Source organism: Anabrus simplex, chromosome 3, assembly GCF_040414725.1.
Source record: "Anabrus simplex isolate iqAnaSimp1 chromosome 3, ASM4041472v1, whole genome shotgun sequence".
Taxonomy (NCBI): Eukaryota; Metazoa; Arthropoda; class Insecta; order Orthoptera; family Tettigoniidae; genus Anabrus; species Anabrus simplex.
In genome coordinates, this window is record NC_090267.1 from 491,206,641 (window position 1) to 491,233,797 (window position 27,157).

General features: G+C 35.7%; 1 protein-coding gene across 1 annotated transcript in view; it reads left to right on the top strand.

Annotated features, from left to right (window-relative positions):
* The window catches only part of Vps2 (vacuolar protein sorting 2), a 52,277-nt gene that overhangs the window by 6,488 nt on the left and 18,632 nt on the right, over positions 1–27,157 (top strand). Inside the window, exons 3-4 of the mRNA XM_067143631.2 lie at positions 3,158–3,333; positions 10,398–10,532. Coding sequence (XP_066999732.2) covers positions 3,158–3,333; positions 10,398–10,532 — 311 coding nt within the window. The remainder of the gene's footprint in view (positions 1–3,157; positions 3,334–10,397; positions 10,533–27,157) is intronic.

Below are 27,157 nucleotides of genomic sequence, written 5' to 3' on the forward strand. Positions count from 1 at the left end.
CAGTAGCGTGGGAATAACAACAGCTTTGTACACCATGAGTTTGGTATGCATTTTTAGGTCATTATTCATGAAAACTGTGAATTAACCGTCCGGATGATGCATGAGCAGCCCCAATTCTTTTATCAACATCTTGTTCACAGGTGCACCGTTTAGACAAGATGCTTCCAAGATATGAAAAGTGATCAACCTGCTCCAGTGTTGTGTCTAAGATGGAGATACTGAGCTCAGGAAGAATTAATCCTGGGGCAGGTTTTGCAAGTACCTTCATTTTTCTCGTATTAATGGCAAGACCAAAGCAATCACATGCCATTTTAAAGCAGTTGACTGACTGTTATAGTTCTGCTGGTGTTTGAGCAGGAGATGCAGTGTCATTGGCATACTGCATTTCTGTCACCCGGGTAACCAGAGTACGTCTTTGTGAGCAAAGTCTTACCAGATTGAAAAGGCCTCCATCAAAACGAAATTTAATCTCCATGCCTAAGTTGTTTGCAGATGATTCATGCAGCATGGCAGCCATCTACAGCGCAAAGAGTGTAGGAACAAGCAGACAGCCTTGTTTCAATCCACGAGTGATCGGGAACAAATCTGATACTGAGTTACTATGAAGAACCTGTCCAGACATGTCATCATGAAGAGCTTGAACCAAATCCACATAACGTTCAGGACATCCAAAATGCCTCAATACTTTCCACATAGCAGATCTTGGTACTGAATCAAAGGCTTTTTCCAGATTATAGAAAACTAAATATAGAGGCTGCTGTTGCTCTCTGCATTTTTCCTGGAGTTGTCTAGCACAGAAGATCATATCTGTTGTGCCTCTGGAGGTTTTGAAACCACATTGAGACTCAGGCAAAATCCTCTCTGAGATAACTCGGAGCTGGCTTAATAGAATTCTTGCGAGAATTTTATGTGCACTGACACAAGCGATATACCACGGTAGTTCCCTCATACACTACAATCGCCTGTTTTTTGACAGTAGCGATGATGGTAGCATTCTTCAAGTCATCAGGTACTTCTTGAGTTTTCCAGATCAAGAGGATGAGTGTGAAAAGTCTACACTTCCATTTTGTATCAGTTCCAGAGGGATGTTATCAGGACCAGGAGCCTTTCTTGGTTTTAGTTGATTGAGTGCTTTGGTGAAATCTCTATGTAGGTGGAACTGCCATCCATGGTTGTTGGGGATGCTGAGGGACATTACGAAAAAAGTCCTCAGCGACATTGGAGGCACGATTTAGAAGCACAGAGAAATGTTCCTTCCAACGCTCTAAAATTTCTCCATTATCAGTTAAAATGATGGAGTTGTCAGGAGTCGTCAATGACCCTGATGAAGATCGAATTGGACGATATATCTCCTTTAAGCCAGCATAGAAGTTATGCAGGTCACAGGCATCAGTTGGTCTTTCCAATTCTTCAGCTTTTTATTTGCCACCAGATATTCTTGATTTCCCTAATTTGTGTCTGACACTTTCCTTTAAGTTCCAAGAAATGTGATTTCTTCACATTGGAAGACAGATCTTGAAGATAGGATAGTTGGGCTTCCCATTTGGTATTGATCAGACACTTAATTTCTTCATTTTTTTCTTGAAACCAGTCTTGTCTTTCTTTTCTCTCAAAACCAATTAATTGTTTTCCGAGCTGACTCAGTGATGACCTTCTGAAGTGTGGCCCACTCCTGATTTGTAACATCACTGCTGACTTGATGACTAGCCAGTTTGTTTGAGATTGCATTTCTGTAATCAACACTACATTACATCTAGGACAGAAATTAAAAAATGGGGGTAATATGGGGAATGGCTATAACTACTGGTAGGATTAAATATAATATTGCTGGGCTGAGTAGATCCAACTCGTTGGCTGAATGGTTCAGAGGAACTCTGGTTCGATTCCCAGCCGGGTCGGGGATTTTTATCACTTCTGATTAATTTTTCTGGCTCGGGGACTGGATGTTTGTGTATGTCCCAACACTCTCCTCGTTATATTCACACAACACAGCACAGTACCAACCATCACAGGATCACGCAATAGTGATTACATCACTCCATATAGGGTTGGCGTCGGGAAGGGCATCCGGCCGTAAAACAGGGCCAAGTCCACATGCTCGACGCAGTTCGCACCCGCAAGCCCACAGACGTGAGAAAAGCGGAAGAAGAATAAGAATGCCAGGCTGAGTGGCTCAGACGGTTGAGGCGCTGGCCATCTGACCCCAGTTTGGCAGGTTTGATTCTGGCTCAGTCCGGTGGTATCTGAAGGTGCTCAAATACGTCAGCCTCATGTCGGTAGATTTACTGGCACGTAAAAGAACTCCTGCAGGACTAAATTCTGGCACCTCAGCATCTCCGAAAACCGTAAAAGTAGTTAGTGGGACATAAAGCCAATGACATTATTAAATATAATATTAAATGTAGTAATAGATTATTATTAATTATTAAATTGCATGTGAATTGAATGGGAACATTCATTTATGAAATGCTCTTCCCATGACTGGGAGAGAGGATTTCTTTTTTCGTGCAGGAATTCAGTCTGTTCATTCATTTACTCAACCATTCATGCATTCATTCATTCAGAATGGAATGTTCTCTCCTTAGCTGCTGGGTTCCACAGCGGTAGGCTAGAGAGCATTCATTCAATTCAATCACTCGTTCATCATTGAATGCTCTCTCTCCAGTTGGTGGCTATCCGTAACTGGTTGAGAAGTGTGTTTATTTTTCATTCACTCATTCATGCATGAACACAATTCAGTGATGAAATCATTCATTCTCCAATTTATGCAGTTATTCATTTCATTCATAATGATTTTTTTTCATTGTATGATAACTCTATAAAGACTTATAACTCAAAAGTAAGCACTAGTTCAACTGTTAAAATCTAGTCCAAAAATAAATAAATAAATAAATAAATAAATAAATAAATAAATAAATTTTTTAAAACTTCAATTTAGAAATTGGGTGGAATTACTTAATAATTGTATTTGCAATGTTTAATGCAGTAATAGATAAACAAATAGTAATAAGGAAAAGAATGCATGTATGAAAACACATTTTGGATCACAATAAATGATTATTCCCTCCCCAATTTTACGTGATCTGAAACGGGGGGATGGGAGTATTCTGTTCTGTTCGATAATTCTCTTTGAGCCTTGTTATTTCTGCTGTTCCAGGATGCTGTAAAAATAATGGCAATGGACCTTGTGAGAACGCGTCGTTATGTAAAGAAATTCATGCTTATGAAGGCTAACATTCAGGCCGTGTCCTTGAAAATACAAACACTTAGGTCACAAAATGCTATGGCAGAAGCCATGAAGGGAGTCACTAAAGCAATGCAGAACATGAACAGGTAAGTTGTAGTGGAATAATGGAATACCGGAGGTAAATAAATAAGTACAAAAAATACTTTCGACATGAATATGTCTTCAGGCTGGGGATCATCCAAAAATGTGCCCGTTGTGACGCGACAAAATGTTTTACCTAGCGACACTGACCTTACACGGGTTGTAGATGTGTATAAATAGTGTGTGTTGCAATAGAAGGCACTGGTTTAAAATACGTAGCATAGTACCACGCCCAACTAGATCTACGCTGCCGCAAGTTGGCTCTGCTAGTACCGACATTCAGATCAATGGCCTCCCTCTTCTGTAGAACTAATATGTAACTCCGCAGCCTCCTGTTTAGGCTATATCTTAAGGCTGGCAGCCGTCTGAAATTAGCTGCCGTTGATGTTTTACTTAGTAACAGTGAACTCGAGAGGTTCACAGGCTGTAGATTTGTATAAATAGAGTGTGTTGAAGTAGAAGGCACTATATTTGGTCCCACGAGAGTCGAAGTCTGACGTTTGAGCGGCGAAAGCAGTAACTACAAAGTATGCTGCGTTGTCATAGTTACCTCAGTCTGCGGCATATCACCCTTTCCTACAGGCTGAACATTTAATCAGCTGTGTTGGCCTAATGCAATTCAGTAAACTTTGACCCGTTCCTAAGCTTGTGCTAATATTTCTGGCGTTTAAGACAGAACATGCCGTTGCCGATAAAGTGAAATTTCATATTCACTAAACTGACAATAACCCCAACAAATGCACATGCTAAATAAAGAATAGAACTGTACAACTAGCCACTGATTAACTTACAAAAAAATAGACTGACAACAAAAATAATGTTGCCATTGATGCTTTCATGGCCCGTACTTACAGACATGATACTATATAGGGTTTTGGTCTTATGCCGTGTCAAGAAAATAAGGCGAAATTCTTTACATTTTGCAAAGAACTGTGCTCTGCGTCATCAGAAGAAAATCTCGACTGTCCACGAGAAAGGCTTCTTAAACAGTGACATTTTGAAATGTAGATGTTATGATAGAAGTGGAAATGGTACGTTCATTCGCCACCAGATGGCTCTCCGAATGTGGCACAGCGCTAGCGTTCGAAGCAGAAGCTGACTGAACCATCAGAATCAGTCTAAGAGGGTCACATAACATGTGTACGTAACATATGACATTGACAGGTGTATGACATTGACACAAGCCTGGAATGGAACATCTGGCAATGAGGAACGTACAAATTTGGAAAACACAGAGATGAAATAACAGTAGTGAAGGGACAGGGAAGAGAACTACCTACATAAATCTTTAATGGCTGCAACCAGGTATTACTTAATTGATAGCCAGTGTCCCTGTTGGAATTGTTAGTATTTCTACGTATTTCCACAGCTTCCCGTAAAATCCTGGACCTGTAGTGTCTAGTGTGAGTAAGAGCTTGAGCATCTTGGAACATGACATCATGACCCAATAATACAGCGTGCTCAGCTGTTGCCGATTTGTCTGGCTGGTTGAGACTAATATTAGATTCATGTTCTTTGATACAGGTACCAGTGGACCAGCATGTTTGGCCGATGTGTACCTTACCGCAAGTACAGGGAATTTCGTATACCCCAGGGTGTAAAAGTGGGGACAATTTGTCCTTGGTGAGCAATTTTAGTGACGGTGCCAAACACGGTTTTTACATTGTGTTTGCGGAGGACCTTGGCAATTCGATCTGTGGTGTTGTGAATATAAGGCAAGTAGGCAGTTCCCTTCACTTCTATTTTTTGTGAGCTTCGCTTGGTTGTTTCTCTGGGATGCCGGGCTCTATGAATCTGCAAATCGCTGTAACCATTACCCTTGAACGTGACTTTGAGCATGTCCATCTCCACCTGGATATTTGATGGCTCGCAAATTCGTCTCGCCCTCTTGGCAAGTGTCGTGAGAATGCCGTGTTTTTGTGCTGGATGGTGGTGAGAATCTGCATGAAGATAGCGATTTGTGTGGGTAGGCTTACGATATACGGTATGTCCTAAGGAGCCGTCCGGTTTCTTTCTTACTAGAACATCCAAGAAAGGAAGGCATCCATCCGACTCCATCTCCATGGTGAATTTAATTGAAGGATGTTGCAGATTTAGGTGGTTTAGAAATAGATTAAGTTTCTCAGGACCTTCTGTCCAGATCACAAATGCATCATCAACATACCTCCACCATATCATAGGTTTGACGGGTGCCGAAGCAATAGCCTCCTCCTCAAAATGCTCCATAAAGAAATTAGCCACTACAGGCAAAAGAGGACTTTCAAGGGAAAAAGTTTGTAAAAATTCCCATCCCACAAGAAATAGCTGGAAGTCATGCAGTGGTAAAATAGCTTAGTAATGTCCTCAGGGAACAGGTGTTCAATAAGGGGCATGACAGAGTTAATCGGTACTTTAGTGAACAAGGACTCCACATCGAAACTCACCAAAAGTGCATTCGGTTGAAGGGTTATGGTTGACAGCTTGTTTATGAAATACGGAGAGTCCCTGACGTATGATTCAGTACGTCCTATGTGTGGCTGAAGCAATTTGCTTAGGTATTTCGCCAGAGCATACGTAGGAGAACCTATCGCACTAGCAATAAGTCTGAAGGGAACATCTATTTTGTGGACGAGTGACTGTTCTATGAATTTCCACTCCTGGTACACCCTCAGACCCCCAAAGGTGGTTTGCAAAATGCTGTTCTTCCTTGGTGCAAACAGAGAGTGGCGCAGCCATCTTTACGTTGCAACAGCGCAGGCTGTACTGATCTGATAACGCTGAAACTTACCACAGACGTAGACAACTGTACCTTCTAGCGGCTGGTGAGCACACAGCGCCATAGTGCCAACCTAAAGACAATTAGAGCAAAATTTACTTGCCCTCATACTCAATTACAGAGGGAGAAAACATTTATTGTAAAATGCTTGTGCTTGTTTTGCTACAAGATGCCAGGGACAGCTTACCAAATTCATCATAAAGAATGACATTTGTTTGTCAAATAATCACTACCAAGTCAGCGACAATATTTTCATCTAAGGAGCAAAGTTTTTCTTATTTTCCCTAAACTAACCAGTACATTTGCTCATCATTGTCTCCTTTCCCCTTATCCAGTTCCTGCCTGGTTGCGGCAATTATGGCACTTCTCCACCTTCCTCTCTCCTCCCACCATTCCTCTTCCAGTCCAGGCTTTTTCTTCTTGCACTCCTCTTTATCATATCGATCCATCTTGTTTTACATCTCCCTCTCACTCTCTTTCCATTCAACCTCATTTCCATCATCTGTTTGGTATTCCTTCTTCATCCTCTTTACATGTCCAGACCATCTTAATTGATTCCTATCAATTGTCTCATTTACATTTTCCATTCTGACCTCCTTTCTGACATCTTTATTTCTCAATCTGTCGCTGGCTTGAATTCTACTCTCAACTTGTCACTGTCCAGGTCTCAGCCACAAAAGTCAGTATGGGTGTGTAATACATTTTGTACATCTCTTTAGCCTTCCTTGGTACTTCCTTATTCCAGGTTTCTTACACTCTGGTAGAAATGCATTGTCATGTTGCACCCTTTTGCTAATCTCTCTGTCCACCCTTGTATTCAATTTGTTACCAATCAATAAATTGTTCTCCTCACACCGAACAGAAGGCCATGGATGACAAAGTCTCTGTTGTTGTAATTACCACAATATTTCTCCTTTTCTCATTTTGCCCTCATGAACATTTTCAGCTTGATCGATTGTGTTTATTTCATATTGTAATCATATTGATTAGTACAATAAAATGTGCTCTTTAAAAATGTTCAATTTAGACTTATGAGGTATCTGTAAACAAGTATCTCGATTCTTAAACATGCGTATACATTTTTTGAGACATTTCCTGTTGAGTATGTAAAGGAAATATTTCTTGTCCCTTAAATTCTACATAATTTAAAATTACTTCTTCATACATAGTTTCTGCCATCCAATCATTGTCATAGCAGCCCACCTGATTTAATATTCCCCACTTTTACCAACAATATCATCTTCGATGAAAACTTTGCTCACAGCTTGTTTGACATCATCTTGGAAATCTTATTAGCTGTAGAAAATGTGAAAATTATCTGATACTATGAAATAAAATAAGTAACTCATTGAAAGATAAGAATAGAATGAACACAGTGATAGGTAAGCAGTGAAGGAGGAAACAATAGAAAGGAGACAAGGACAGTCTTCATGTCTTCAAACACTACTCTCTCAAATAAACAGGCCCTCTCCTCATCAATCCCAGGTCTTTTACATCCATTTATTGTCAGCCTCTGACAAGCTAATTTCTGACCAGCTTCGACATTTTTTATTTAATAGTAGGCCGTCGTGAGATTTTATAATATGCCAACATGACAACCACACTTCAGTAGCTCTTGCCAAGATTGGCTGGAGGGTGCCTGTAGTTTAGGTGACAGTGCCGTCATTGACTTCGTTTTCTCCCAGGACCTGTGCAGTGTGACTCTGAAAGCTCCTTCTTCCCTCATCTAGCAGTTGTTACCAATCTGCAGGCACTCATCCTTCATGTAGTAGCCAGAACCGTAGTTTCCTCAAATTTCGTTTCTTGGTCAAGGAAAAAGGGAGCATGCTCTGCCACTGCAGATTTTTCTGGTTACAAGAGACAACCATGATCCTTTTTTTTCAGTTTATGTTACACGTTTGGTGGTCCCGATATAAACCTTCCTGTATCAACAAATTTAACCATATGCCATACCCTTGACTTAAGAGAATTTTGTTTCTGAAATCTTTTCCTGTGAAGTGGTCCGAGCAATCTACATAGCCTTTATTTAAAAGTTTTGGTCCTTTGGTCCTCAGAATTTCATCTAAATCTGCCCTTCTGCTCTTCACATAAATAGAAAGAGATAGACAGGCACGTAAACATTAACAGGTATACTCACAGCACTTTGTTTTTAGAATATCTGTAAAATGGCTAGCGATCACTTTTTCTTTTGTAAATAAAACATTGTAATTAGCATAAATATCTCCTTTCCCTGTCTTTTCCATAACATAACAAGCACAAAACTATCTGAATTACAAATGTGACACGCCTAACATACACAGCTGACTGCAGTAGCAAGTGTAGTTATCTCCTCGAAGCGCTAGATGGCATGTAGAAGCTGTGTCTCCAGTTTCTCGCAGGAATTTCCACTATTATCATATTACACTATTTGGTTCTACTCAACTTAGTATGAGGGGCTGCATAATCCAATGCGTCATGAGACTCAGTTAATTGTAAACGACGAAATGAAGGATAACCATATCAGGACTGCATTTTAATCTGAATAACTGGGAAGATTTTGAGGTTTCATCGATTGACGGTTTGTTTTATGATAATGACGATGTTTTACCATGAACTTTCAGTGTATAGCTAAGGATACAACAATTTAAGTGCTAACTATTACTTTACAACAGAACTTTTTAATATTATATGTGTAATGATTTCCTGTTTTTATATTATGTAATTAAGTTTAAGTGTTTCCTAGAATATGAGAAATTTGACTTGTGATGATTATTCACTGATGAAGAGAATGGCAGTTCTCGAAACATTTACGAAAATTACATATTGAATTAATGAAAGGTATTAAAGTATTAAATATTGACAGGGCGGACCTAACAACAACCCCTTGTGTTATTCTATAAAACTTCCTGAACATATTTCCTGCTATCGCCCATTTAGGCATTCGTAACTGCCAACCACCTGAGTTATGGAACTGAGAAGAAGAAGAAGAAGAAGAAGAAGAAGAAGAAGAAGAAAAAAAAAGAGTCTGGATGATGAGCATACTCAAGATGCTAAGAATTTAGAGCCTAATTTATTTTCAAATTTACTCATAATTTCATTCCAGTTTTTAATGTCAATTGTATATTTGTTCATTTGCTTTATGTCAATTGTGTGTTTGTACATTTGTTTAGTTATTAGATGTTTTACATTAAGGCTGAAGATGGCCAGCCCAGGTCAAAACTAGTCCCTAGTTAATGTAATTCAAAATATTGCATATTGTAGTATTGAAAGGGGACCATTACGACATTAATTTAATAATTATTATTGTAATCGATGCAGTTATGCTGACAATAATGAAGATTTATCATTTAAATGAACAGTTTTACAGTATTTATATTTTAATTTGGAGCACCCAATGACTCAAATATGTATTAGTATTATGTAACTAAAACTCGTATGTTAGCTGGGCGGTGTGTAAAAACAGCCCATTAGAAAGGTCCTGGAGAGAACACTGCTCTATGAGCAATATTTTCAAATCATTTATAAACAGGAACTGGATGCTTTAGGAATGGCATTACTAGTAAGTGGTTCTCATTATGTTTTGATAAGTGTCATCATCATCAATGTCCCACTCCAGTTGCCCGGGTGTGATTAACAAGCCTCCTCCACTCCTTTCTGTCCTTCCACTTTTCCTGCTCCATTATTTCCGTCACATCCAATCCAGCTTCTCTAATGTCCTTCCAAATCTGGTCCATCCACCTTCTCGGTCTTCCAACTGGTCTCTTTCCCTTAAATTCTCTTTCCGATTCTCTTCTTGCTACCCGTTCCTTTCCCATTCTGTCTGAACCATCTCAGTCTTGCTTTCTGTATATTCTGTACTAACGGTTCTATATTAGCTCTTCTCTGATTTTAATATTTTAAATTCTACCTCTTCTTGTCTTTTTAACCAATGTTCTTAAAAATTTCATTTCCTGTGCTTAGATCTTACTATCTTGTCTCCTATTAGTTACCAGCATTTCTAGTTTGTATGTTACAATTGGTATGAAATACTGTTTATATAATGTTAATTTCGTTCTCAAAATGGTTATTAACCATTTTTTAACTACTTTTTAACACAATAGTTATTATGCAAGTGTCTTTTCTGCCTGATTTTCATGTTGTTAAATTTTTCTAAAATAGTGCTTTTTCAGACTAATTTTTGGTAGTCCTGTGCCCACCCAACACACCTGCTGAAACTGCCACTGCATCTTCTCCTGTATATGCATTTAGGGCTCCTCTGTCTAATTTTACTGATATGTTAATACCTGTAATATTTTGACATTACATGACAAGTATTATTGTTCTTTTCTCTTAAAGGCAACTCAATTTACCACAGATCCAGAGGATATTACAGGAATTTGAGAAGCAGTCTGAAATTATGGATATGAAGGAAGAAATGATGAATGACGCTATTGACGATGCAATGGAGGATGATGCTGATGAAGAAGAAAGGTATGTTAACTTGTCATTTTCTTACTTTGTTGAGGTGACTGTAACGCGCTTTTCATCAAAGAGTCAGAAACACCGTATCATAAGGCTATTGGTATCAAAAAGTGCAACTTCCTGTCACCCAAAATTTTCATTGGGGGTATATTTTTGTTTTCTGTATTTTCTAAACGTTCAGCTAATACTTCGTATGAGAATAGCCAGTTATTTTACATTTACAAAGGTGGATCACATATAAACAGGAATTTAAATGTGCTGCTGCTGTTAGTAATAATTCTGAGGCGGGGCTTTGCCAGGATGTTGGTGGGGGTGTCTGAAGAAGGGGTTTGTGCGCGTGCAAACAACGTTGGAGAGCTAGGCTGCTTCAGTACGCCATGAGTGAGCAAGAGATGCATACGTCTGTTGCCCAACCCATCATTATCAAATTTCTCACAAAAGAGGGCATCAAACCTTCCTAAATTTTGAGACTGCTCCCCGCACAGTTTGGGGAAGAGGAACTTTTGCAGACCTCAGTGTATGAATGGGCTAAAAAAATTCGTGGCAGGAAGAGAAGCAGTGGAGAATGAACCTCATGAAAGGAGACCACGAACAAGCATCACTGCAGACAGCATTGTCGCCATTCGTGACATTATTGGTGAAGATTGGTGAATAAAAATTTTGCAGATTGTTTTAGCCATAGAAATAAGTTACGAAAGTGTTCAAACCATCACCCGAGATGAACTCCATTTCAGAAAATTGTCTGCCAGATGGGTTCCTCGTCTCCTCAACCAGGAACAAAAAACTTAACGTCAGGAAGTTTGTCAGACTCCTGCATCGCTACGGGGAGGAAGGAGAGGATTTCTTGCATTGTATTGTGACTTGTGATGAAACTTGGGTTCATCATTACACCCCAGAGCCAAACCAAGCAAGCATGGAGTGGCGGCGAAGAGACAAAGCAGTCTGGTCAAGTCCAAAACACGCCCTTCTGCTGGAAAGGTGTTTGCAACCGTTTTTTGGGACTCCACGAGCGTTTTGCTGGTGTATTTTCTTCACGAACAAAGGACAATTAATGCAGCCTATTACTGTCATTTTTTGGATGAAGAAAAAGCTGCGTATTCACTACAAGCGACACCAGCAACTGATTACATGTTATAAACCTCATTTTAGGTCCTTATTGAAAATTTAACAGTTCAACAATGATAAAGGTGTTTTAATTTATTCCACCTATTCAATACTTATATTATCACGTATAGTTGTTACATAATTAAATTCTTAGTTACATGGGACATGTTTCGCCCTCAATTAAGGGCATCTTCAGCCTAAATACAATAATCAAAAATACAACTAAATTAAAAGTGGACGTTAAATACAATCATCAAAAATACAACTAAAATAAAAAGTGGAAGTTAAAAGTTTAGTTTGTTCTTAAAATTCAGAACAATAAAATTGTGAAAAATGATAAAATAAAAAGATGCTAATGGAAAACTGTCTTATGATTAAACTATAATCTTGTCAGAGACTAAAACTTCTATTAAAATTCGAATTAAAACAGTTCATATAAAATATTGGAAAATCAAAGTGGTAGTAATAAAAAGCCAACGACATGAGGGCATGTACACAAGCATAAACTTGATTGTCATGAATACAATCTTTTCAAGGCCGTTGATGAAATTCGTAGTAAGTAAGGCAGAAGCATCTATTGAAAAATTGTAAGAGGCCGTTAGCACCGGTAGGTAATAAAATGGCTGAATCATTGCCAGAAAATGTCAACAGATGCAGAAATAAGTTTTCTGTAAGAAAAGGAAAAGAAGAAATAAGAAATTGAACGTAAGGAGAAAATTCAGTCTTACATAATTTTGAAACAGGTGAGGACTTACATGTAAGTGGAAGTTGTTATTTCTTAACTACTGTTGAGTTGGTTGCTGCCCGTCTGTTGGCTCTAAGTCTGGTGTTATAACTGTGCTGCAGAGGCGGTAGCGAACTCGGAGGGGAAGGAATAGGGGAGTGCGGAAGGGAGGAGAGGATGGGTGGAGTCAAATGTGACGAGGCTGACAAAGGGGCGGAGTCAACTGCATTGCTGGAAGTAGGCCTAATATCTGTAGGTATGGGAGGAGTATTAGGGTTTGAAGAATTAAATATATTAGGTATCCTAAATTTATTCGAACTAACTGACTTTAATAATTTCGGCATTAATTCATGTAACATACTTTTATTGTCCGTGGTTTCATTGAGATTCTTTTGCTTATTGTACGTCTGATCTAAATAGATGTATAAACTTTCTAATTCATTCAGCATTCTTCCTTTTTGTATGTTTCTAATTATCGTTAAGTCTTTCTCTATGGATTCAAATCTGTGGCCAGTCTCCCTCATATGCAAACTCATCGCTGAGTATTTCCTATGTTTTTCCGCGTTAACATGTTCCATGTATCTTGTCATAAAATTTCTCCCAGTCTGTCCAACATATGAAAAATTACACTGAGTACATTTAAGTCTGTATACTCCCGATCCTAAATAACGATTCTTATCATAATTAACTTTTTTATGATTAAAGAATATGGACTGGTTAGTATTAGTAGTTTTAAAAGCTATATTAAAGTTATGTTTCTTGAATACGCTAGTAATCTGGTGTATAGCTGGATTATTAAAAGTGAATGTAGCATACTCAGTTTTATTGGTCTTTTCTGGTATCAGATTCGTAGATAATTTGTTCTTAATTTTATTGATTAATTTGTTGATCATTTCTATTTTGAAACCATTTTGTTTAGCGAGGTATCTAATATAATTCAATTCTTTCTTCAAATTCATGGGAGATAGAGGGATTCTAAATGCTCTATAAATTAGACTGTGAAAAGATGCTTGTTTATGTGAACTCGGGTGTAAAGAGGAATTGTTTATAGTTGTAGATGATTGTGTCGGTTTTCTAAATATTTGGAAATCAAAAGTGTTAACCTTACGCGTAACTGTTATATCTAGAAAATTCAATGAGTTATCGACTTCGTCCTCTTTCGTGAAGATTTCTTGACTATTAGTGACATCTTTGTTTATGATTACAAATGTATCATCTACATATCTCAACCATAAATCTATTCCTTTAATTTTTGCTATTATTTCATTGTGTTCGATTGAATCCATAAATATGTCGGCAAGGATGCCCGATATTGGGTCACCCATTGCTAATCCATTCTGTTTATAAATATTATTGTTAAATGTGAAGTAGTTATTGTCTAATACGAACTTTAACAATCTAGTGAATTCTTCTACTTCCATTTTACTAAGATTACTGTGTTTACAAATATTATCATGAATGATATTAACAGTTTTATCTGTCGGAATATTCGGGAACATATTCACTACGTCATACGAACACATCATCTGGTTTGGAAGTACGCCAAATCCAAGCAAAATGTCACACAAGTCAATGGAATTTCTTAATGGTTGTTTATTATTAAAAGTGTAATGTCTTTTCAAAAAATTGTGAATGTATTTGGAGACTTTATACGTGGGAGAATTACGGCAATTGATAATCGGACGAATCGGAATATCTTTTTTATGTATTTTGGGCATAGCTCTAGTTTCCGGGAGCCTAGGATTCATATTGACAAGTTTTAATTGTTCTTGTTCAGTAAAGAGAGATGTGGATCTTTTAAGTAAGGCTTTTAAGTTGCGTTGAATTTTAGTTAGCGGATTTTTTGTTACTAATGTGTATTTATTATTATCAAAAAAATCTTCAGTTCTTTTGATGTATGTATCTTTATCCATCAAAACGATCGCACCCCCCTTGTCAGCCTTGGTTACTATAATATTGTTATCTTCAATTTTCGATTTCATGTTTTTTATTGTTTTCTGTTGTTTGGGATCAAAATTGGAATAAATTTCTTTAGCCAGTCTGGGTAATTTCTTCTTTAACTCCAATCTTACTTCATCTTGTACATCGCGTGGGAGTTTTGATATGTTCGCCTCCGCTTCTGCAACTGTGTTAATGATATCTATTTCTCTATCTTTATTAGGCCAATTGTATTTTGGACCCCTTTTAAGTAGGTCATTCTCTCCTTCCGTAAATTTTACCTTGGTCAAGTTAACTACCGTGGGAGTGACATTGTCCGATGGGCCCTTAATTTGTTCTTGTTTCGTTTGTTTACTACGACGTATTTGTGTGTTTATTAAATGATTCAATTTCTTATTCAATGTATCCTGTTTCTTACTAAGTGCGTATGTTAATTTGTGTTCCATGTGTTGATAAAAAGACTGCCATTCTAATGGGGCTAAATCCTGTGTCACCGCTAAGTGAACGTTATATAATTGCAAATTCAATTTGGACTTCTTCCTGTAATATGCCTTGATTTCATTTTTAAGCCATAATTCATTTACCTTATTTTGGGTTACATTATGGCTTGGATTGCTTATGTTCTTACGTTGTGTTGATTTTAGAAAAGTAGGTACAAGTTTTAGTCTCAGACATTAAGAAAAGCTAAATCTTTTCCTAACTTACAAATCTTCATTTTCAGATTGAGAAACTTATTTAATCTACATTTTGCCTGGTTGGCTGTCACATTACATGTTATAAACCTCATTTTAGGTCCGTATTGAAAATTTAACAGTTCAACAATGATAAAGGTGTTTTAATTTATTCCACCTATTCAATACTTATATTATCACGTATAGTTGTTACATAATTAAATTCTTAGTTACATGGGACATGTTTCGCCCTCAATTAAGGGCATCTTCAGCCTAAATACAATAATCAAAAATACAACTAAATTAAAAGTGGACGTTAAATACAATCATCAAAAATACAACTAAAATAAAAAGTGGAAGTTAAAAGTTTAGTTTGTTCTTAAAATTCAGAACAATAAAATTGTGAAAAATGATAAAATAAAAAGATGCTAATGGAAAACTGTCTTATGATTAAACTATAATCTTGTCAGAGACTAAAACTTCTATTAAAATTCGAATTAAAACAGTTCATATAAAATATTGGAAAATCAAAGTGGTAGTAATAAAAAGCCAACGACATGAGGGCATGTACACAAGCATAAACTTGATTGTCATGAATACAATCTTTTCAAGGCCGTTGATGAAATTCGTAGTAAGTAAGGCAGAAGCATCTATTGAAAAATTGTAAGAGGCCGTTAGCACCGGTAGGTAATAAAATGGCTGAATCATTGCCAGAAAATGTCAACAGATGCAGAAATAAGTTTTCTGTAAGAAAAGGAAAAGAAGAAATAAGAAATTGAACGTAAGGAGAGAATTCAGTCTTACATAATTTTGAAACAGGTGAGGACTTACATGTAAGTGGAAGTTGTTATTTCTTAACTACTGTTGAGTTGGTTGCTGCCCGTCTGTTGGCTCTAAGTCTGGTGTTATAACTGTGCTGCAGAGGCGGTAGCGAACTCGGAGGGGAAGGAATAGGGGAGTGCGGAAGGGAGGAGAGGATGGGTGGAGTCAAATGTGACGAGGCTGACAAAGGGGCGGAGTCAACTGCATTGCTGGAAGTAGGCCTAATATCTGTAGGTATGGGAGGAGTATTAGGGTTTGAAGAATTAAATATATTAGGTATCCTAAATTTATTCGAACTAACTGACTTTAATAATTTCGGCATTAATTCATGTAACATACTTTTATTGTCCGTGGTTTCATTGAGATTCTTTTGCTTATTGTACGTCTGATCTAAATAGATGTATAAACTTTCTAATTCATTCAGCATTCTTCCTTTTTGTATGTTTCTAATTATCGTTAAGTCTTTCTCTATGGATTCAAATCTGTGGCCAGTCTCCCTCATATGCAAACTCATCGCTGAGTATTTCCTATGTTTTTCCGCGTTAACATGTTCCATGTATCTTGTCATAAAATTTCTCCCAGTCTGTCCAACATATGAAAAATTACACTGAGTACATTTAAGTCTGTATACTCCCGATCCTAAATAACGATTCTTATCATAATTAACTTTTTTATGATTAAAGAATATGGACTGGTTAGTATTAGTAGTTTTAAAAGCTATATTAAAGTTATGTTTCTTGAATACGCTAGTAATCTGGTGTATAGCTGGATTATTAAAAGTGAATGTAGCATACTCAGTTTTATTGGTCTTTTCTGGTATCAGATTCGTAGATAATTTGTTCTTAATTTTATTGATTAATTTGTTGATCATTTCTATTTTGAAACCATTTTGTTTAGCGAGGTATCTAATATAATTCAATTCTTTCTTCAAATTCATGGGAGATAGAGGGATTCTAAATGCTCTATAAATTAGACTGTGAAAAGATGCTTGTTTATGTGAACTCGGGTGTAAAGAGGAATTGTTTATAGTTGTAGATGATTGTGTCGGTTTTCTAAATATTTGGAAATCAAAAGTGTTAACCTTACGCGTAACTGTTATATCTAGAAAATTCAATGAGTTATCGACTTCGTCCTCTTTCGTGAAGATTTCTTGACTATTAGTGACATCTTTGTTTATGATTACAAATGTATCATCTACATATCTCAACCATAAATCTATTCCTTTAATTTTTGCTATTATTTCATTGTGTTCGATTGAATCCATAAATATGTCGGCAAGGATGCCCGATATTGGGTCACCCATTGCTAATCCATTCTGTTTATAAATATTATTGTTAAATGTGAAGTAGTTATTGTCTAATACGAACTTTAACAATCTAGTGAATTCTTCTACTTCCATTTTACTAAGATTACTGTGTTTACAAATATTATCATGAATGATATTAACAGTTTTATCTGTCGGAATATTCGGGAACATATTCACTACGTCATACGAACACATCATCTGGTTTGGAAGTACGCCAAATCCAAGCAAAATGTCACACAAGTCAATGGAATTTCTTAATGGTTGTTTATTATTAAAAGTGTAATGTCTTTTCAAAAAATTGTGAATGTATTTGGAGACTTTATACGTGGGAGAATTACGGCAATTGATAATCGGACGAATCGGAATATCTTTTTTATGTATTTTGGGCATAGCTCTAGTTTCCGGGAGCCTAGGATTCATATTGACAAGTTTTAATTGTTCTTGTTCAGTAAAGAGAGATGTGGATCTTTTAAGTAAGGCTTTTAAGTTGCGTTGAATTTTAGTTAGCGGATTTTTTGTTACTAATGTGTATTTATTATTATCAAAAAAATCTTCAGTTCTTTTGATGTATGTATCTTTATCCATCAAAACGATCGCACCCCCCTTGTCAGCCTTGGTTACTATAATATTGTTATCTTCAATTTTCGATTTCATGTTTTTTATTGTTTTCTGTTGTTTGGGATCAAAATTGGAATAAATTTCTTTAGCCAGTCTGGGTAATTTCTTCTTTAACTCCAATCTTACTTCATCTTGTACATCGCGTGGGAGTTTTGATATGTTCGCCTCCGCTTCTGCAACTGTGTTAATGATATCTATTTCTCTATCTTTATTAGGCCAATTGTATTTTGGACCCCTTTTAAGTAGGTCATTCTCTCCTTCCGTAAATTTTACCTTGATCAAGTTAACTACCGTGGGAGTGACATTGTCCGATGGGCCCTTAATTTGTTCTTGTTTCGTTTGTTTACTACGACGTATTTGTGTGTTTATTAAATGATTCAATTTCTTATTCAATGTATCCTGTTTCTTACTAAGTGCGTATGTTAATTTGTGTTCCATGTGTTGATAAAAAGACTGCCATTCTAATGGGGCTAAATCCTGTGTCACCGCTAAGTGAACGTTATATAATTGCAAATTCAATTTGGACTTCTTCCTGTAATATGCCTTGATTTCATTTTTAAGCCATAATTCATTTACCTTATTTTGGGTTACATTATGGCTTGGATTGCTTATGTTCTTACGTTGTGTTGATTTTAGAAAAGTAGGTACAAGTTTTAGTCTCAGACATTAAGAAAAGCTAAATCTTTTCCTAACTTACAAATCTTCATTTTCAGATTGAGAAACTTATTTAATCTACATTTTGCCTGGTTGGCTGTCACATTACATGTTATAAACCTCATTTTAGGTCCGTATTGAAAATTTAACAGTTCAACAATGATAAAGGTGTTTTAATTTATTCCACCTATTCAATACTTATATTATCACGTATAGTTGTTACATAATTAAATTCTTAGTTACATGGGACATGTTTCGCCCTCAATTAAGGGCATCTTCAGCCTAAATACAATAATCAAAAATACAACTAAATTAAAAGTGGACGTTAAATACAATCATCAAAAATACAACTAAAATAAAAAGTGGAAGTTAAAAGTTTAGTTTGTTCTTAAAATTCAGAACAATAAAATTGTGAAAAATGATAAAATAAAAAGATGCTAATGGAAAACTGTCTTATGATTAAACTATAATCTTGTCAGAGACTAAAACTTCTATTAAAATTCGAATTAAAACAGTTCATATAAAATATTGGAAAATCAAAGTGGTAGTAATAAAAAGCCAACGACATGAGGGCATGTACACAAGCATAAACTTGATTGTCATGAATACAATCTTTTCAAGGCCGTTGATGAAATTCGTAGTAAGTAAGGCAGAAGCATCTATTGAAAAATTGTAAGAGGCCGTTAGCACCGGTAGGTAATAAAATGGCTGAATCCTTGCCAGAAAATGTCAACAGATGCAGAAATAAGTTTTCTGTAAGAAAAGGAAAAGAAGAAATAAGAAATTGAACGTAAGGAGAGAATTCAGTCTTACATAATTTTGAAACAGGTGAGGACTTACATGTAAGTGGAAGTTGTTATTTCTTAACTACTGTTGAGTTGGTTGCTGCCCGTCTGTTGGCTCTAAGTCTGGTGTTATAACTGTGCTGCAGAGGCGGTAGCGAACTCGGAAGGGAAGGAATAGGGGAGTGCGGAAGGGAGGAGAGGATGGGTGGAGTCAAATGTGACGAGGCTGACAAAGGGGCGGAGTCAACTGCATTGCTGGAAGTAGGCCTAATATCTGTAGGTATGGGAGGAGTATTAGGGTTTGAAGAATTAAATATATTAGGTATCCTAAATTTATTCGAACTAACTGACTTTAATAATTTCGGCATTAATTCATGTAACATACTTTTATTGTCCGTGGTTTCATTGAGATTCTTTTGCTTATTGTGCGTCTGATCTAAATTATTAAAGTCAGTTAGTTCAAATAAATTTAGGATACCTAATATATTTAATTCTTCAAACCCTAATACTCCTCCCATACCTACAGATATTAGGCCTACTTCCAGCAATGCAGTTGACTCCGCCCCTTTGTCAGCCTCGTCACATTTGACTCCACCCATCCTCTCCTCCCTTCCGCACTCCCCTATTCCTTCCCCTCCGAGTTCGCTACCGCCTCTGCAGCACAGTTATAACACCAGACTTAGAGCCAACAGACGGGCAGCAACCAACTCAACAGTAGTTAAGAAATAACAACTTCCACTTACATGTAAGTCCTCACCTGTTTCAAAATTATGTAAGACTGAATTCTCTCCTTACGTTCAATTTCTTATTTCTTCTTTTCCTTTTCTTACAGAAAACTTATTTCTGCATCTGTTGACATTTTCTGGCAATGATTCAGCCATTTTATTACCTACCGGTGCTAACGGCCTCTTACAATTTTTCAATAGATGCTTCTGCCTTACTTACTACGAATTTCATCAACGGCCTTGAAAAGATTGTATTCATGACAATCAAGTTTATGCTTGTGTACATGCCCTCATGTCGTTGGCTTTTTATTACTACCACTTTGATTTTCCAATATTTTATATGAACTGTTTTAATTCGAATTTTAATAGAAGTTTTAGTCTCTGACAAGATTATAGTTTAATCATAAGACAGTTTTCCATTAGCATCTTTTTATTTTATCATTTTTCACAATTTTATTGTTCTGAATTTTAAGAACAAACTAAACTTTTAACTTCCACTTTTTATTTTAGTTGTATTTTTGATGATTGTATTTAACGTCCACTTTTAATTTAGTTGTATTTTTGATTCTTGTATTTAGGCTGAAGATGCCCTTAATTGAGGGCGAAACATGTCCCATGTAACTAAGAATTTAATTATGTAACAACTATACGTGATAATATAAGTATTGAATAGGTGGAATAAATTAAAACACCTTTATCATTGTTGAACTGTTAAATTTTCAATACGGACCTAAAATGAGGTTTATAACATGTAATGTGACAGCCAACCAGGCAAAATGTAGATTAAATAAGTTTCTCAATCTGAAAATGAAGATTTGTAAGTTAGGAAAAGATTTAGCTTTTCTTAAACAATGTCTGAGACTAAAACTTGTACCTACTTTTCTAAAATCAACACAACGTAAGAACATAAGCAATCCAAGCCATAATGTAACCCAAAATAAGGTAAATGAATTATGGCTTAAAAATGAAATCAAGGCATATTACAGGAAGAAGTCCAAATTGAATTTGCAATTATATAACGTTCACTTAGCGGTGACACAGGATTTAGCCCCATTAGAATGGCAGTCTTTTTATCAACACATGGAACACAAATTAACATACGCACTTAGTAAGAAACAGGATACATTGAATAAGAAATTGAATCATTTAATAAACACACAAATACGTCGTAGTAAACAAACGAAACAAGAACAAATTAAGGGCCCATCGGACAATGTCACTCCCACGGTAGTTAACTTGACCAAGGTAAAATTTACGGAAGGAGAGAATGACCTACTTAAAAGGGGTCCAAAATACAATTGGCCTAATAAAGATAGAGAAATAGATATCATTAACACAGTTGCAGAAGCGGAGGCGAACATATCAAAACTCCCACGCGATGTACAAGATGAAGTAAGATTGGAGTTAAAGAAGAAATTACCCAGACTGGCTAAAGAAATTTATTCCAATTTTGATCCCAAACAACAGAAAACAATAAAAAACATGAAATCGAAAATTGAAGATAACAATATTATAGTAACCAAGGCTGACAAGGAGGGTGCGATCGTTTTGATGGATAAAGATACATATATCAAAAGAACTGAAGATTTTTTTAATAATAATAAATACACATTAGTAACAAAAAATCCGCTAACTAAAATTCAACGCAACTTAAAAGCCTTACTTAAAAGATCCACATCTCTCTTTACTGAACAAGAACAATTAAAACTTGTCAATATGAATCCTAGGCTCCCGGAAACTAGAGCTATGCCCAAAATACATAAAAAAGATATTCCGATTCGTCCGATTATCAATTGCCGTAATTCTCCCACGTATAAAGTCTCCAAATACATTCACAATTTTTTGAAAAGACATTACACTTTTAATAATAAACAACCATTAAGAAATTCCATTGACTTGTGTGACATTTTGCTTGGATTTGGCGTACTTCCAAACCAGATGATGTGTTCGTATGACGTAGTGAATATGTTCCCGAATATTCCGACAGATAAAACTGTTAATATCATTCATGATAATATTTGTAAACACAGTAATCTTAGTAAAATGGAAGTAGAAGAATTCACTAGATTGTTAAAGTTCGTATTAGACAATAACTACTTCACATTTAACAATAATATTTATAAACAGAATGGATTAGCAATGGGTGACCCAATATCGGGCATCCTTGCCGACATATTTATGGATTCAATCGAACACAATGAAATAATAGCAAAAATTAAAGGAATAGATTTATGGTTGAGATATGTAGATGATACATTTGTAATCATAAACAAAGATGTCACTAATAGTCAAGAAATCTTCACGAAAGAGGACGAAGTCGATAACTCATTGAATTTTCTAGATATAACAGTTACGCGTAAGGTTAACACTTTTGATTTCCAAATATTTAGAAAACCGACACAATCATCTACAACTATAAACAATTCCTCTTTACACCCGAGTTCACATAAACAAGCATCTTTTCACAGTCTAATTTATAGAGCATTTAGAATCCCTCTATCTCCCATGAATTTGAAGAAAGAATTGAATTATATTAGATACCTCGCTAAACAAAATGGTTTCAAAATAGAAATGATCAACAAATTAATCAATAAAATTAAGAACAAATTATCTACGAATCTGATACCAGAAAAGACCAATAAAACTGAGTATGCTACATTCACTTTTAATAATCCAGCTATACACCAGATTACTAGCGTATTCAAGAAACATAACTTTAATATAGCTTTTAAAACTACTAATACTAACCAGTCCATATTCTTTAATCATAAAAAAGTTAATTATGATAAGAATCGTTATTTAGGATCGGGAGTATACAGACTTAAATGTACTCAGTGTAATTTTTCATATGTTGGACAGACTGGGAGAAATTTTATGACAAGATACATGGAACATGTTAACGCGGAAAAACATAGGAAATACTCAGCGATGAGTTTGCATATGAGGGAGACTGGCCACAGATTTGAATCCATAGAGAAAGACTTAACGATAATTAGAAACATACAAAAAGGAAGAATGCTGAATGAATTAGAAAGTTTATACATCTATTTAGATCAGACGTACAATAAGCAAAAGAATCTCAATGAAACCACGGACAATAAAAGTATGTTACATGAATTAATGCCGAAATTATTAAAGTCAGTTAGTTCGAATAAATTTAGGATACCTAATATATTTAATTCTTCAAACCCTAATACTCCTCCCATACCTACAGATATTAGGCCTACTTCCAGCAATGCAGTTGACTCCGCCCCTTTGTCAGCCTCGTCACATTTGACTCCACCCATCCTCTCCTCCCTTCCGCACTCCCCTATTCCTTCCCCTCCGAGTTCGCTACCCCCTCTGCAGCACAGTTATAACACCAGACTTAGAGCCAACAGACGGGCAGCAACCAACTCAACAGTAGTTAAGAAATAACAACTTCCACTTACATGTAAGTCCTCACCTGTTTCAAAATTATGTAAGACTGAATTCTCTCCTTACGTTCAATTTCTTATTTCTTCTTTTCCTTTTCTTACAGAAAACTTATTTCTGCATCTGTTGACATTTTCTGGCAATGATTCAGCCATTTTATTACCTACCGGTGCTAACGGCCTCTTACAATTTTTCAATAGATGCTTCTGCCTTACTTACTACGAATTTCATCAACGGCCTTGAAAAGATTGTATTCATGACAATCAAGTTTATGCTTGTGTACATGCCCTCATGTCGTTGGCTTTTTATTACTACCACTTTGATTTTCCAATATTTTATATGAACTGTTTTAATTCAAATTTTAATAGAAGTTTTAGTCTCTGACAAGATTATAGTTTAATCATAAGACAGTTTTCCATTAGCATCTTTTTATTTTATCATTTTTCACAATTTTATTGTTCTGAATTTTAAGAACAAACTAAACTTTTAACTTCCACTTTTTATTTTAGTTGTATTTTTGATGATTGTATTTAACGTCCACTTTTAATTTAGTTGTATTTTTGATTATTGTATTTAGGCTGAAGATGCCCTTAATTGAGGGCGAAACATGTCCCATGTAACTAAGAATTTAATTATGTAACAACTATACGTGATAATATAAGTATTGAATAGGTGGAATAAATTAAAACACCTTTATCATTGTTGAACTGTTAAATTTTCAATACGGACCTAAAATGAGGTTTATAACATGTAATGTGACAGCCAACCAGGCAAAATGTAGATTAAATAAGTTTCTCAATCTGAAAATGAAGATTTGTAAGTTAGGAAAAGATTTAGCTTTTCTTAAACAATGTCTGAGACTAAAACTTGTACCTACTTTTCTAAAATCAACACAACGTAAGAACATAAGCAATCCAAGCCATAATGTAACCCAAAATAAGGTAAATGAATTATGGCTTAAAAATGAAATCAAGGCATATTACAGGAAGAAGTCCAAATTGAATTTGCAATTATATAACGTTCACTTAGCGGTGACACAGGATTTAGCCCCATTAGAATGGCAGTCTTTTTATCAACACATGGAACACAAATTAACATACGCACTTAGTAAGAAACAGGATACATTGAATAAGAAATTGAATCATTTAATAAACACACAAATACGTCGTAGTAAACAAACGAAACAAGAACAAATTAAGGGCCCATCGGACAATGTCACTCCCACGGTAGTTAACTTGACCAAGGTAAAATTTACGGAAGGAGAGAATGACCTACTTAAAAGGGGTCCAAAATACAATTGGCCTAATAAAGATAGAGAAATAGATATCATTAACACAGTTGCAGAAGCGGAGGCGAACATATCAAAACTCCCACGCGATGTACAAGATGAAGTAAGATTGGAGTTAAAGAAGAAATTACCCAGACTGGCTAAAGAAATTTATTCCAATTTTGATCCCAAACAACAGAAAACAATAAAAAACATGAAATCGAAAATTGAAGATAACAATATTATAGTAACCAAGGCTGACAAGGGGGGTGCGATCGTTTTGATGGATAAAGATACATATATCAAAAGAACTGAAGATTTTTTTAATAATAATAAATACACATTAGTAACAAAAAATCCGCTAACTAAAATTCAACGCAACTTAAAAGCCTTACTTAAAAGATCCACATCTCTCTTTACTGAACAAGAACAATTAAAACTTGTCAATATGAATCCTAGGCTCCCGGAAACTAGAGCTATGCCCAAAATACATAAAAAAGATATTCCGATTCGTCCGATTATCAATTGCCGTAATTCTCCCACGTATAAAGTCTCCAAATACATTCACAATTTTTTGAAAAGACATTACACTTTTAATAATAAACAACCATTAAGAAATTCCATTGACTTGTGTGACATTTTGCTTGGATTTGGCGTACTTCCAAACCAGATGATGTGTTCGTATGACGTAGTGAATATGTTCCCGAATATTCCGACAGATAAAACTGTTAATATCATTCATGATAATATTTGTAAACACAGTAATCTTAGTAAAATGGAAGTAGAAGAATTCACTAGATTGTTAAAGTTCGTATTAGACAATAACTACTTCACATTTAACAATAATATTTATAAACAGAATGGATTAGCAATGGGTGACCCAATATCGGGCATCCTTGCCGACATATTTATGGATTCAATCGAACACAATGAAATAATAGCAAAAATTAAAGGAATAGATTTATGGTTGAGATATGTAGATGATACATTTGTAATCATAAACAAAGATGTCACTAATAGTCAAGAAATCTTAAATAAATTAATGAAATAGAACCTAATTTGAAATTCACGAAAGAGGACGAAGTCGATAACTCATTGAATTTTCTAGATATAACAGTTACGCGTAAGGTTAACACTTTTGATTTCCAAATATTTAGAAAACCGACACAATCATCTACAACTATAAACAATTCCTCTTTACACCCGAGTTCACATAAACAAGCATCTTTTCACAGTCTAATTTATAGAGCATTTAGAATCCCTCTATCTCCCATGAATTTGAAGAAAGAATTGAATTATATTAGATACCTCGCTAAACAAAATGGTTTCAAAATAGAAATGATCAACAAATTAATCAATAAAATTAAGAACAAATTATCTACGAATCTGATACCAGAAAAGACCAATAAAACTGAGTATGCTACATTCACTTTTAATAATCCAGCTATACACCAGATTACTAGCGTATTCAAGAAACATAACTTTAATATAGCTTTTAAAACTACTAATACTAACCAGTCCATATTCTTTAATCATAAAAAAGTTAATTATGATAAGAATCGTTATTTAGGATCGGGAGTATACAGACTTAAATGTACTCAGTGTAATTTTTCATATGTTGGACAGACTGGGAGAAATTTTATGACAAGATACATGGAACATGTTAACGCGGAAAAACATAGGAAATACTCAGCGATGAGTTTGCATATGAGGGAGACTGGCCACAGATTTGAATCCATAGAGAAAGACTTAACGATAATTAGAAACATACAAAAAGGAAGAATGCTGAATGAATTAGAAAGTTTATACATCTATTTAGATCAGACGTACAATAAGCAAAAGAATCTCAATGAAACCACGGACAATAAAAGTATGTTACATGAATTAATGCCGAAATTATTAAAGTCAGTTAGTTCGAATAAATTTAGGATACCTAATATATTTAATTCTTCAAACCCTAATACTCCTCCCATACCTACAGATATTAGGCCTACTTCCAGCAATGCAGTTGACTCCGCCCCTTTGTCAGCCTCGTCACATTTGACTCCACCCATCCTCTCCTCCCTTCCGCACTCCCCTATTCCTTCCCCTCCGAGTTCGCTACCCCCTCTGCAGCACAGTTATAACACCAGACTTAGAGCCAACAGACGGGCAGCAACCAACTCAACAGTAGTTAAGAAATAACAACTTCCACTTACATGTAAGTCCTCACCTGTTTCAAAATTATGTAAGACTGAATTCTCTCCTTACGTTCAATTTCTTATTTCTTCTTTTCCTTTTCTTACAGAAAACTTATTTCTGCATCTGTTGACATTTTCTGGCAATGATTCAGCCATTTTATTACCTACCGGTGCTAACGGCCTCTTACAATTTTTCAATAGATGCTTCTGCCTTACTTACTACGAATTTCATCAACGGCCTTGAAAAGATTGTATTCATGACAATCAAGTTTATGCTTGTGTACATGCCCTCATGTCGTTGGCTTTTTATTACTACCACTTTGATTTTCCAATATTTTATATGAACTGTTTTAATTCAAATTTTAATAGAAGTTTTAGTCTCTGACAAGATTATAGTTTAATCATAAGACAGTTTTCCATTAGCAT